The 13,861-nt window shown below is 45.7% G+C and overlaps 1 protein-coding gene across 1 annotated transcript in view; it reads right to left on the reverse strand.

Moving 5' to 3' along the window:
- Positions 1 to 411: 411 nt before the first annotated feature.
- The window catches only part of HTR2A (5-hydroxytryptamine receptor 2A), a 47,134-nt gene continuing 33,684 nt past the window's right edge, over positions 412 to 13,861 (reverse strand). The window contains exon 3 of the mRNA XM_065593643.1: positions 412 to 1,901. Within this exon, the coding sequence (XP_065449715.1) occupies positions 1,102 to 1,901 (800 nt within the window). The 3' untranslated portion in view covers positions 412 to 1,101. The remainder of the gene's footprint in view (positions 1,902 to 13,861) is intronic.

Consider the following 13,861-nt stretch of genomic DNA (forward strand, 5'->3'; position numbering starts at 1 on the left):
AGAAAAAACAACACTTCTTTTTCAGTCTTCTAATTATTCTCAGTATAGAAACATTAAAACAAAACAAGGAAAATACCATAATAATGTCCTTTCTAATCAAGCAAAAATGTGGAAAGATATTCTATTAAAGCCCACTCCTTACTCATGCAGAACTCCCATTGAAATTAATTCTATTTGAAACCTATGGGAGCTGTAAAGAGAAATGTCAACAGGATTAAGCCTGAAATTATTTAGCAGTATTGGGCCTGATTTTCCACCCTGTTACCTCACTTACACTGTTGTAAAATCAGTATAATGTAGTAGAGAACCAAGCTCAATAGAGGTTTTTTGTAACAGTATATTTTAAAGTCTAAACCAGTGCACGTGAAACATTCAGAATAGGGGTAAAATGAAATAGAAAATAGAGCTCAATAATGTTTGTAGTGACAAAGGAACATTCAAATTTAATTTACTTTTGAAGAGAACTAACTTGAAGTACAGAACAAATGTCAGAAAACCCAACAACATTCCGGAATTGTAATTGGAAAGGAAAAATATCCATAAAAACACCAAAATTTTCACATAGTTGATCTATACAGGTTTTCATAGCATTTTCTTTAATTTTTATTTTAAATATATATCCATAAATTAACTGATGTTTTCTTTTCCTGTAAACTCCTGTAAAGTGCTCATTCAGTTAATGATAATAAAATTACATTGTAGCAAGACAAATTAATTCAAACGTAACCAGCAAGTAAACCAAACAATAGCTTTGTTTTCATTTGCAGAAGGAAAAGAAACACATTAATTTCTTCACAGCCCATGGTGTAATAATACAATAAATTGCATTTTTCTTTAAGAAATATATTATTTAGGATACTAAAAAAATAAGTTTAATAAAGCCTGTGCTTAAAACAGCTGAAATACTGTATGAAAAAAATGCACATTTGATAGCATTTTAACCCTGTTCGTCATCAACTGGATAACATGAGTATGTAATGCTATTGAAGTTCTCTTAGACAGGGCTAATTTTCCTAAGCTATCAAAGCTTCTCAGAGTTAGATGAAGTTTTCTGAGTACATACCATTGGTTGCCATGGCAGCTGTTGACAGGCTAGCAGAGTCACACACAACTAACCTTTTCACTGACTGGGCTAATACTGCCCTTTGAGGTACTATCTAAAGGATGTATTCCGATTGTAACCATAGAATAATCCTTGGCCATCATTTTAGCCTCTTTTTTTAAACTCTTCATTTGTGCTAGCTGGAGTTGGCTGGAGTTATATGCTAAAGCAGGTATGGTGTTCACTAAAATCAGCTGTAAAGGCTTCTTCTCCTCCTTGTATCGACACTGAATATAACGTGAGAAAGCAGAACGGTAGGTTTTATTGAACAGTGTGTATACTAATGGGTTGACAGCCGAAGAAAGGTAGCCAATCCAGACAAATACATTAAGCAGTCCTCCAATTACTTCTTCATTGCAGGATTTCTTGCAAATGACTGCCATCACATTGGTGATGAAAAACGGGCACCACATCACAACAAACAGAAAGAAGACGATACCAAGAACCTTGGAAGCTTTTTGTTCATTACTGATTGACTGCATAGTCCTCCTTCCTGAATTCCCCAGCTCTCTGTTCAAAGAGCGTTGAAAGAGTTTCTCCGATGACAGAGAACTTTGAGGGAGAAAACTAAATGAAGCAAACTTGGTCTTTGTGCCAAGGTCATTAATGCATAAGGTAGCTTCTTTCTGAAGTGATTTTATAGTTAAAAAATAGGTGACCACCATGATGGTTAAAGGAATGAAGAATGCCACAAAAGAGCCTATCAAGACAAAGCTCTCATCAGCCAGCAGGCAGCTACCTTTCTTGAACACTTTGGAATCATCTTGTAGTCCAAGCACAGGTACTGGCATTGAGATACCTGAAGATTGGTTAGAAAAAAGAAATAGAGAATTTCATGCACATTAATGATAAATAAATACCAAAAAATATGCATCATTTGACGAAACATGAAGTGTGGTTTACAGTTACTGGGCATAACCTACAACTGATACAAAGTGATTAGATTAAAAGACATTCCAAAACTAATTCCAAGTACCTAGAAACCACTCCTCAGTGCCTCCAACTCATGTGCAATAGTCTGCTGATTCCATTCCTGTCTCACCCTTTGAGCTAGGACTACAGGGGAACCACAGGGAAAGAATGCTGTTTGTACGTTTTGTCTTGGAGCATCAGCATTTAGTTTTTGGGAAAGAAGCTTCTGTTTGGAGTGTTACTATTGTCACAGCCCTAGTAGAGCTCCCCCGAGCTGGACACTCACCAGATTGCTGGGTTTGGGTCCCACCACACAGTGTACTCTTAAGCTTCCCATGGTCTAAGCAGGCTGCAGCACTGTCTCTTTCTCTGGCCTCCCTGACACAATTTGTAGGCACAGGCTCTCTGTCTGGTACCCTTTTGTGGAAGTAGGGCCTCACAGCCCAGCTGGCTTAGGCCACCAGGGCCTGTGCTGATCCGCTAATCTCCCCAGTAGTTTAAGTACACGCTTTCCCAGAATGCCAGGCTTGTGGGCACTCTGAGTTTACAGTTCACCTCTTCAGGGGCATGGGACAGTGTGGACACAAACAGACCCACAGGCTTTGTAAGGGTTCCAAAAAACAATCAACTTTTTTACTTTAGCTAGCATGAGAAATATACAGATCTAGACAAACAATAAAATGCCTATATACTGTTCCCTGCCTAGTTTCCTCACCACTCTAGAGCATACTTTGGGCTTAGGCCAAGTCCTCTAAGGAGTCCAGGATACCCCTCCAGCATGTGGCTTCTCTGACACTTGCTCACTCATTCACTCTCTCCCCTCGCTGCAGTCAGGTTTCTTCTTCTGTGGCTGGTTTTGCAGTTAAAAGGACCCCTCTGCTACAAAAGCATACCCCTCTGTTCCTCTCTCCAGCCCCCCCGCTTCTTTTGTCTCTGAGAGTCCCTCTGGATTCCTTCCAAGTCTCTCAGGCTGTGTCTACACAGGGCTAAAAGTCCTGTGGCTGGCCTGGGTCAGCTGACTTGGACTCACAGGGGTTTGAGGTGCAGGGCTAAAAATTGTGTAGGTATCTGGGCGTGGCCTGGAGCTTGAATTTTGGGACCCTCACCGGGTCCCAGAGCTCAGTCTGGATCCTGAACCCCAGCGTCTTCACAGCACTTTTTCAGCCATAAGCCTGAGCCCCTAGACATACCCTCAGGTTCTGTGATAAAGACCCAATGCTAACAACTGATCTCTTAGTTCTTTTGTTTGAGGATTTTCCACTCTCCAAATTCCAGTGCCCTGCAGAGAAATTGGAGAAAACTGGCTTAATATAGGCAGGAGTTACTCTCTGGGTAAGATCTATTTGGGTCCTGATAGACTATAACAATTGGCCTATTCATGAATAGACATGTCAGCACCACTCCCCTGGCTCCTTAGCACAAGTAGTGCTAGGCAGTACACAGTAAAAGACAGTCAGAAAACATAAAGGTGCAGGCAGTTCATAAAATCAAACTGGAATTCATAGGTTGTACATAGATTCCCCAAATTGTCACAACTATCCTAGAAAGGGGTTGCAGTTACCCTTGCAGAGGCCTGGTTGACAGGGGTGGGAGAGAGAACAGGACCCTAAGGGGATTTTTGCTGTGCTTGCTGTGACTGGGTGGAGCTGATCTTTGGCCAGGTAGGGCCACATCCTCTCTTCCTGGCTGACAGATCCAGTTTGGTTGTCTTTGTACAACACAACCCCCTTTACAAAACCTGTCCTTGGTGCAGGACTGAATATTGTTTCTCCTATAGAGCTGTGGTCTAATGGGCTTGATGGAGGTGAAATGGTCCAAGGTGAATGGAGTTTACCACTTGGCCCTGCAATTTATTACATGAGTGTAACTCAACATATATTTCAAGGAAAGACAGCTAACGTTTGCACTGCTGTCCTTTCTCCTCAGGGGTTCTGCTGGGAGAGAGCAACTTTAAGTTGCTTGTAGTGCTCCAAAGGAGCCCCATTGACCCAGGGGCCTGGGGGATACACGAATCCAAGGCTGCCTTATTGCTGGTGAACCAGCGGAGCCCAGTGCTCAGTGTTACCCATATAGTTAACCCCTTCTCTGATTACTACTGTCATCCCTGCCAAGGTTGACTTGTCTTGAACTTGAACTGTATCAAAAACAGCAGGCATTTCAATAAAAAGACCATGGGAGGTTACCCTCAAGCCTCCTACAAAAGATTTATCCTCCCCCCTGCACATCACTCAGTATTTTTAGCCTAGTTAGAAGCTCTTAGCCAGAGCGCTTTAAATCTCCAACTGAAAAAGGCCCAGCTGCAGCCTTAACTCTCCACAGCAGCCCCAGAAAGAAGGGAGGAGGCAATGTGGATTACAACTGAGAAAAGCATTTAAGAGAGCAGCAGGAGGTGGAGGGCAATTTTGAAAATAATGACAAGAGGGCCCAGATTTCAGAGGCATGATCACTACTATCCTTGTTGATGTAAAAACTTTTATGACACAATTTCACACATGCAAACTTACCCTACTGGGCAAGAAAACCTGGTTTTCTGAAGGAGTCTAGGGATTGTCTACACTACTCGCCGAATCAGCGGGCGGCGATCGATCCAGCGGGGGTCGATTTATCACGTCTATAAATCGACTGCTGAGCGCTCTCCCGTTGACTCTGGTACTCCACCAGAACGAGAAGCGCAAGTGGAGTTGACAGCGGAGCGTCAGCTGTCGACTTACCATAGTTAAGACACTGCGGTAAGTAGATCTAAGTACATCGACTTCAGCTATGCTATTCACATAGCTGAAGTTGCGTATCTTAGATTGACCCTGCGCGGTAGTGTAGACAAGCCCTAAGAGGGTGAAGCACCCAATTGCTATTGGGTTTCAATTTGATAGCAGGCTTGTGGTGTTGCCCTATTTCTGTTGTATTGTTGTAGAAACCTAATAACTCAAATGTAACCTACACTGAGTTATTGTAAGAAGCGACAACCTCATGGAGAATTTTACAGCAAGGGACCAATATGACTAGAACCCCATGCAACCCAACTGAAGTTACAGGGTATGTAACTCAGAACATATTTCTGGCCCACAGCCTAGTCAATTCTACATGAATAGGCATCTACCAGAAATATATTTGTATGTGATGTTTGAGTAATTAGAGGCCCAACTGTGTGAGGTGCTGAGTACCTATTGTGAGATGCTGAGCTTTCGCAATTCCAAATGACTTCATTGGCAAATTGAATGAGAGTTGAGGGCACTCAACAGCTCACTATTAGGCTTTAGGCACGTACAAAAATACACCAATCAGAGCAATACCATAAGTTCCCCCATCCAGTTCTGCCTTGTATAGATAACAGCAGTTCTCTTTTTCTCATTTGATTCAAGGAACTACTGTGAGCTGTGTAGATAAAATACAAAACGGTATCAACAGAATAGAGTCCTTGCATTGCTGCAGAGCATAATGATTCAAAAGAGCAGGAGTGCTATTAAGATGGTTAATAGTCCTAGAAAGTTGAAAATTCTCAGCATAACTGCAGGCTTTTTCAAGTACAAAGCCAGAGACAAACCTGTGAAAAGGTAAAACATCATGAACAAATAATCCAGTCATTCTAGGCTACCTTAAATGGGCATCATAAAATGTCAAAGATTCATTCATGAGAACTGGGATAAAGGCATTGGCAGATTTCCAGTGTCACAGTTTACTGCTTCAATGGTTGGTAAGGAGCTTTATTATCCATCTGTTTTGTTTGCTCTTGGCGATTTCTGGAGAATTTACGTCTTCTTAAATTCAGATTTCTTACTTTCAAATAACCTCATCACTGTGACTGAGCAGACACTATCTTCAGTTTTTAACTGCAGTTTTCCCATTCCATTGCAGTTCCCTTACCAAATGTAATAAATAAGGTTCACAATATAGATTTGGCATTGCCAGATGTAGCTGTTATATCTGTATTGTGCAAAATTGATCTTCAATTTAAATGATGTTCTAGCCATGTGGCTAATGACTGTGCTATGTTCTATTGTATGGGAGACCCCAAGTTTGATTCCCAGTCCTGTTCTTTCTTTTCCTGCATTGGCAGAGGCTGGAAATGCTGCCAGATATTAAGAGGCAGGAAATCTTACATTGCTCAACAGCAAGCTTTCTGGTTAATTAAAGTGTGCAAATGACAGAATCTAATTAGGCAAAGGGAGTAAATTCAAAAGCAACAAATTTAAAATGATTAATAAAAGGAAATGCTTTTTTAACACAATACATAATTAACCTGTGAAACTCACAGCTAAGGCTATTATTTTAGTAGGTGTTTTAAACACGATCACATGTTTATACGATTGAGAATGTCATCCACATTTACACTAGCTGGGATACAACTATAAAGGACAGCCAAACTCATGCTTCAGGAGTGCATAAAGGAACAGCTCTGGTCTAAATTTTAATCATTCGTTTATTGATTGATTTATAAAATATGCATGTGTTTATAGAAGTTAACAATCATAAATTAAAAATAGAATTGACAAAAGTTAACTCAAAAATAATTCCCTCTCCCGCCAATCTACTCTGCAGGATGCATACTATGGAAAAGCCTGAGCAAATAGATAAGCAATGCAGCATTTCCTAAAGGACAACAAATTGAAGCTTTTTGGAAACAACGGGGAAGCAAATTCCAGTCTTTAGGCTCCCCCTCTGAGAATGTCTTGCTCCTTGCCCTCTGGGGGACTTTTAGCAAGGGTATTCCAGGCAGGGCTGCCCAGAGGGGGGGGCAAGTGGGGCAATTTGCCCCAGGCCCCACAGGGGCCCCCAAGAGTTTTTCGGGGCCCCTGGTGCGGGGTCCTTCACTCGCTCCGGGGCCCCCGGAAAACTGTCGCGGGGCCCGGGCCCCCTGAGCTTCTTCCACTCCAGGTCTTCGGCGGCAGTTCGGCGGTGGGGGGTCCTTCTGCTCCGGGACCCGCCGCCGAAGTGCCCTGAAGACCCGCGGCGGGAGGTCCTTCCGTCCCGGGACCCGCCGCCGATGTACCAGGTCTTCGGCAGCAATTCAGCGGCGGGGACCCCCTGCCGCCGAAGACCCCAGGCCCCCTGAATCCTCTGGGCGGCCCTGATTCCAGTGCATGTTTGGACAGGTGGTCTCTAGGGATGCATCTTACTCACTGAAACTAATGGCAATACTCCCATTGACTTAAGTGGTGGAAAGGGAGAAGGAATACCTCAATGGTTTGAGCATTGGCCTGCTAAACCTAGGGTTGTGACTTCAATCCTTGAGGGGGCCATTTAGGGATCTGGGGCAAAAATCTGTCAGGGACAGTACTTGGTCCTGCTGTGAAGGCAGGGGACTGGACTCAATGACTTTTCAAGGTCCTTCCAGCTCTATGAGATATTAAAAAAAAAAAAAGTCAAGCTCTAAGGAAGCCAAACTACATAGGACTTTGTAAAACTGGACTTTACACAGAGCTTTTTAGGATTCTGCCCTCAGAGCAAATGGGCAACCAGTGCCGTATACAAAGCACAGGTGTGTTATGCTCCATAAGAAGAACACCATTAAGTAAGGGCCTGATCCAAAGCCAGTGGAAAGACTCCTATTGATGAATTTTGAATCAGGCCTTAACTGGGTGACCACATTCCATATAAGCCCTGGGTTTTCCAAGGATAACTCCCTGGAGTATACATTACAGTAATCCAGACTTAGCACTGACCAAACACTTCACACAGGATCTGTATTTGATAACAAAGACTCAACTTTTATCATGGATTACAGGAACTCACTGAGTTTATCCTGTAGAATGCAGACCAATTCGTTTATTTCTGCTTGATGATCCGGACATGAAGTGTCTCACTCCTTACAATATTCTTGCTCCCATATCCTTGCTCTTGGTGACTGTAGATTTATGTTAAGAAGGCATAGGGAATGTCCGGAATCTTCACATCTCAAGATCAGAGAAATCAGTTTCAAAGCTCAATATATAATCACTGATGCAGAAGCTCACTCAATACTACCAGCTGATGAAGAGCAGGGAGGGCAATATTTTGAAAATGGAGTATGTATTATAAATAAGAGACTCTAAATATTATACTTCCTGTGGCTTAAGGGGATTTATTTATTATTTAAACACAAATAAAAAGCGATTGTCCAAAACTCTTGGTGCTTTTAACCAACCATAGAACATAATGCATACAAAAGCAGTAAGGGATAATCCTCAACCTCATGGCACAACTAGACCAACAAAAAGGCTATCTCAATATATCAAAGCTCAACTACTCCAAATCAAAACAATACTAACCGTCATGCATTTCTCCCCAAAAGCCTGAAAAAATTGATAAAGGGCATGGTTTACTGGTATTCTTTGGTTGCTTTGCAGACACACAGCAATCATAAACTGAGTTTAACTGGACGAGTAAACTTGAGTTTACAGCGGCTTTGCAAAACCAGCATAGCACAAAACAGCTGGAGTGTACTAGTAAATCTGAGCTGGAATTTGCCACATGTTCTGAAGATCAACAGATTTGAGCTATAAAGGGGTGGAGAATGGAGTGAATTCTAAAGTCAAGTCCCCTCAACACCCTGCCATCAGTTCCCTCTCTTTTAAATCTGGGAGCTCCAACTCAAGGTCCATCACGGCAGCAGTGTTAATTTAAATTGGCTTTTATACTGTGTGAGTACTGTTACATATGTTTAAGAACTGTCTGAAGTACTATAAACACATTTTTAAATTTTGTTAAATTTTATCTGTAACAAAATTCTGCCCCTTTGCTCACACCTAAATTAAAAAAAAAAATTATCACCTGCCTAAATCTTGGCCATCACCATATTTCAGACATATTCAAGCAATGGGCCAAATTGTGGCCAGCATTGGGGACCCTGCAGAGTTGCACTGCCTGGAGGGAGCTCAGGGAGGGATTGTTACTCAGGGAAATGCAATCTGTCCTTCAAGCAGCTCAGTGTGCCCAGGTACTGCCCAGGTTGCCCCACTTTTTGGATTGATGTAATTTGCACCCTGCAAAACGCTTGGCCTTCTCTGCCAGCTGGTTCCTCTTTTGGAGTGATGTGTACCCACAGGATGCCCTCAGGAAGTATCCTCTGTCCTCCTTTGAGTGCAGTGTCTGCAACTGTGATTGGGCCTTGCATTGGGAGCACATGGGTTGGGAAAGCTGCTTGTGCACTTTCCTTTACACATCCACACAAGGGCCACTCACAGTCTGGCTTTGGCTCTCTACTGGACACGTGCAAGTTACACAACACAAGTGACACCATTATATGAGCATTTTTTTTATATGTTTATCTGACTTTTGTATGAATCCAAATGTATTCTCTGAAATCCTGCCCAGCTCTAGTAATGACAAACCTCTCTCTTTAATGTTATAATTTCATCTCTGCCCAAATGCTGCCAGCCTTATATTAACTCTAGTTCCAGCAATGCATTTCTCTTTCTTTGACAAAAGCATCCAGTCTAGCCTGAGACAGCAGGGCTGTGCTTCCACTCTGCTCCTCTGTCACACTGCACCAAATCCCATTCTGCACCCACTAATTACAGCTTAATGCTGGTAATCAGAGAGGGGCAGTTTGGCATCCCTTTGCTCTTGGTTGGCAATATCTTGGGATCACAGATTCTAATCCTATCCAGGCCACTTCATCCCTCCCTTGTAAAGGATGAGTTCTATGAAGTTCATGTTTGGTCTTTAGACCATGAAAACTGAGGTGAAGGTTTTCAAAGCTGCCTAGGGGATTCCCATGGGAATTGGGTGTCCAAAATCTCTAGGTGGTTTGAAAATCTCCACCAAAGGTTCTGTCTGCTCTGTGTGAGCCTTAAACATCTCATGGCTCTTTTAGTAAGTGTAGTGTAAATTTCCTCTCACTCACTCTTGGACAGTGCATAATATGCCAGCTAGCTGCCACCCCGTACCCTAGGAAGTGGCTGCATTTCAATGTGTGTGTGTTTATTATTATTTCTTCCACAAATCCACAGAAAATGTCATCTTACAGATGGATTTCATATAGAGCTAGTAGGACACAATGCCTGATACTATTTCCTTTTAATATTTCAATATTCCCTACACTAGGGTTACCATACGTCCGGTTTTTCCCGGACATGTCCGGCTTTTCGGTAATCAAACCCCCGTCCGGGGGGAATTGCCAAAAAGCCGAACATGTCCGGGAAAATGCCGGCCGGGCACTTCCCCTCCCGCGGCGGCTCTGCTCCTCCCCTGACTCTTTGGCTCTGTTTAAGAGCCGAGCGCTACGGGCTTTGGGCAGCCCCCATGCCTCCGGACCCTGCGCCGCTGGAACCCAGGAGGGGAAGTGCCCGGCCGGGGGTGCAGGGTCCAGAGGCATAGGAGCTGCCCAAAGCCCAAGCGCTACCGGCTTCTCGGTTTGCCGGGAAGCCTCCAGACCCTGCGCCCCCGGCTGGGTGCTTCCCCTGCCGGGCTCCAGCTGCGCTGGGGAAGCGCCGGCCGGGGGTGCAGGGTCTGGGGGCTGCCCGGCAAACCGTGAAGCCGGTAGCGCTCGGGCAGCCCTTTTCGTGTGGCTGGGAGTGGGAGAGAGGAGGGGGCGGGAATGGGGCGAGGTTGGGGCGGGGAAGGGGCGGAGTTGGGGCGGGGCTGGGTGTGTGAAATGGGTGGGGCCAGGGCCCCATGGAGGGTCCTCTTTTTTTATTTGTCAAGTATGGTAACCCTACCCTACAGAGACACAGGACAGTATTCCCTGACATCTTCCCCTAAGGCGCCATCTACACAGGAAAGTGTACAATAAATAAAACGTTGCTCCTAAATTTTTCATATTACTCCTGTGAAAGTAGAATGAATTATATTGTAAAAATAGAATGGATTAAAGAAATGCTGTATGTACCTTTAAGCAGAAATAAGGAATGCTGAAATACAGGTGTCAGGAAAAGGAACATTGAGACATCAACAATGAGTCTGCTTAAGCTAATGGTGAAACATCAGCCGGAGATCTGTAAAAGTTAGTAAGAAAATTGAATATGTATGTCTAGCCTCCGGTAAACTTGTCAGTTCTGCTTTCTTTGTTCTCTTGTTAAGTTCGCGCCCTTTTTATCTGTATAAAATAAGGTAGTGTGGGTCTTGGAGGGTGCTCACATTATCTGGATATTATTAGCAGAGTGCTGTGCTAATAAAACAGAGTGGTCTGACAAACTGTGAATCCTGAGTCTAACTTTGACAATTTGGAGGTCCCACTGAGATGGCAACCGTCTTCACTGGGGCTGTGTGATTCCTGACCGTTTTTGTAGGACGACAGTGGCAGCCGGCACCTGGGCATTTGGCCCGAGCGGTCCTCCTCCTGAACGGAAGGGCGCACGACCACAGTGAAGTCTACGCCATCAAACCTGTTGGTTCCCACTCTGTTCTGGTAGGGATCCCGGGATCTGACATCAGGAATCTGGTCAGGTAATTATTTCTGTGTTTTGTCCGGACTGAGGACTCTCCTGTCTCTGTGTCTATCCGTCCTCCTGTGGAGTGTTTGAGTCTGCGTGCCATCTCCGTCCGGGATCGGCTGACCAAGGGGTTCCTGTCCCCGCAGTCTGAGTGAGTGAAATCTGCACACCGGACCTTGGGTAAAACCCTTGGTGTGAAAGCAAGGGCGATTGAGGCAGTAGCCTGTGGGCTCCTTTTGTGTGTTGCACCGGGCATCGTTCTGATGAACCCAAATTTCCTTCTTGTGTGATTGGTATGTGTAAAGTCCTCCTGTATTGGTAACCAGATGTCTATGTCGGGACAGTTCCCTAGAGGAACGCCGGCTCATTTTATGTATTTTAGGAAGGGTCCGGACTCCTGTAAATTTCTGGAAAAATGGTCTAGCCTAACTCAGGGGAATCCCAAAACTCAGTGGCCACTGTTAAAATCTTGGAACAAAGACCGAGTGGACGTCTTAAAAAACAAACTCGGCCAACCTAAAACTAAATTGGCTAAAGGAGAGGTTAATTGTTTCATGCAGTGGAGGGAAGAGGCAAATCGTAGGTGGACAAAATCAAAACTCGCCTCTCAAATATTCAAATATTAAGTTAAAAGCTTTATTAAAAGCCTCCTCTCTCACCACCAGACCGAGCGCTCCCCTTTACCCCGTTCTCCGAAAAAACAACAACCCCGGATCGATCCCAACCCCCTTCATACTCCCATCTCATTGTAAAAAGGATAAAAAGCCCCTTGTTCTGTTCCCCTTCATTGTCTGCCTGTAGTGAGTCGGTGTGGCTCCCCTCCTGCCCGGAAGAGGGAGCCCACGTGCAGGCACCAGAGTGGGCGGGACCACCACCGCCTGTCCCCGCCCCCCGGAAGTCAAGGGGCGGGACAGGAAGTATAAAGGCCGGCCGCCAGAGCTCAGTCTGCGGCCAGCCACCACAGGGAGCAGACGTGCGGCCGGGAGCTCCCGGCCAGGAGACCGTGGAAGACCGAGGCCTGGACCCTAGCTGGCCCGAGCTACCCCGGGCCCGCTACGAGGAGGAGCCGCCGGAGCCCGTTCACGCCCGCTACTGGGAGAATCCCTGGGAACTGCACCCCACTAACCCTGAGGGTGAGACTGGACCCGAACCCCTTCGCCCCTGCTGCTATCCAGAGGAGCCGCCTGAGGACCACTGGCCGGACTTCCCAGCAGAGCTACCAGACTTGCCGCCGAGCCCGGGCAGAGAGGAGCCCATGCAGGTGGACTGGCCCGAGCCCGGCGCTACGAACGAGGTAGGCTTTGAGGGGGATCGTGGAAGTAGCCCGGGGGTAGCCGACCCTGGTCCGGCTGCAACTGAGTGTGAGCCTATGTCAGTGTGTTGCGGTCTGGATACCCCACTGACCAGCAGCGGCAGCAACCGCTGTTAGGGCCCCGGGCTGGAACGCAGTGGAGTGGGTGGGCCTGCGTTCCCCCCTGCCACCCTCCGCTCACGGGTGGCAGGCTTCCCCCTCACCCAACGCTCGGCTACAGAAGGCCTAGGCGTACCTTATCTGAGCCTACTGTGTTTGCCCCGCCCTGATCCAGGGCCTGGGCTTTGAACTAGTTGCTCGCTCAGCCCTGCAACAAGGGCCTGAGCTAACTGTGTTTGCCCCGCCCTGATCCAGGGCCTGGGCTCTGAACTATTTGCTCGCTCAGCCCTGCAACAAGGGCCTGAGCTAACTGTGTTTGCCCCGCCCTGATCCAGGGCCTGGGCTCTGAACTGTCTGCTTGCTCAGCCCCTGCAACCAAGGGCCTGAGCTAACTGTGTTTGCCCCGCCCTGACCCAGGGCCTGGGTTCTGAACTGCTTGCTCGCTCAGCCCCTGCAGTCAAGGGCCTGAGCTTTAACTGTGGTTACTCCGACTCTGCACAAAAGAGCCGGAGATTCGGGACTAACTGACTGTTTGTTCCCATAGTAGGGAGTCGGTGTGGCTCCCCTCCTGCCCGGAAGGGTCGAGCCCCGGCTAGGACCTACTACACTGCCTCAGAAACTGATTCTTTAGTGTTCCACTACCAATTCAGCAAGGAGGGTGGGCTCCTCAACTAGCCCCCACCCTTCCTGGTCCCTTTCCTTAAACATTTCTTTCAAAATTGTGAAATGACCACAATATCACTCACAAAAACGGTTCATTGGAAAAAGCAGGATCGGGGCCCAGACAAGCAGGCAAGCAACAGATAAATAAACTGAAAAACAGGTTGGAAGCCCTAAGGGTATAGTGTCAGGAGTAAGTGCAAGCATGAACCCCTGGAACAATACTTAAAATGGTGAAATCTGAGTTGATAAAGGATAATTTTGGGAGATAAACAAGTGATTTAAGGAAAGAGAGTGAAAAGTTAACTCTACAGAGATTGGAGAGAATTAAGCAGTTAAACTTTGTGAAAATGTTAAAAAGGACCATGTTAAAGAGAAAAAGAATTCTTGGTTTCTTTGCAGCCATTCTAAAGGAAAAATGGGCCC

The sequence above is a fragment of the Chrysemys picta genome, chromosome 1 (genome assembly GCF_011386835.1).
Source record: "Chrysemys picta bellii isolate R12L10 chromosome 1, ASM1138683v2, whole genome shotgun sequence".
Taxonomy (NCBI): domain Eukaryota; kingdom Metazoa; phylum Chordata; order Testudines; family Emydidae; genus Chrysemys; species Chrysemys picta.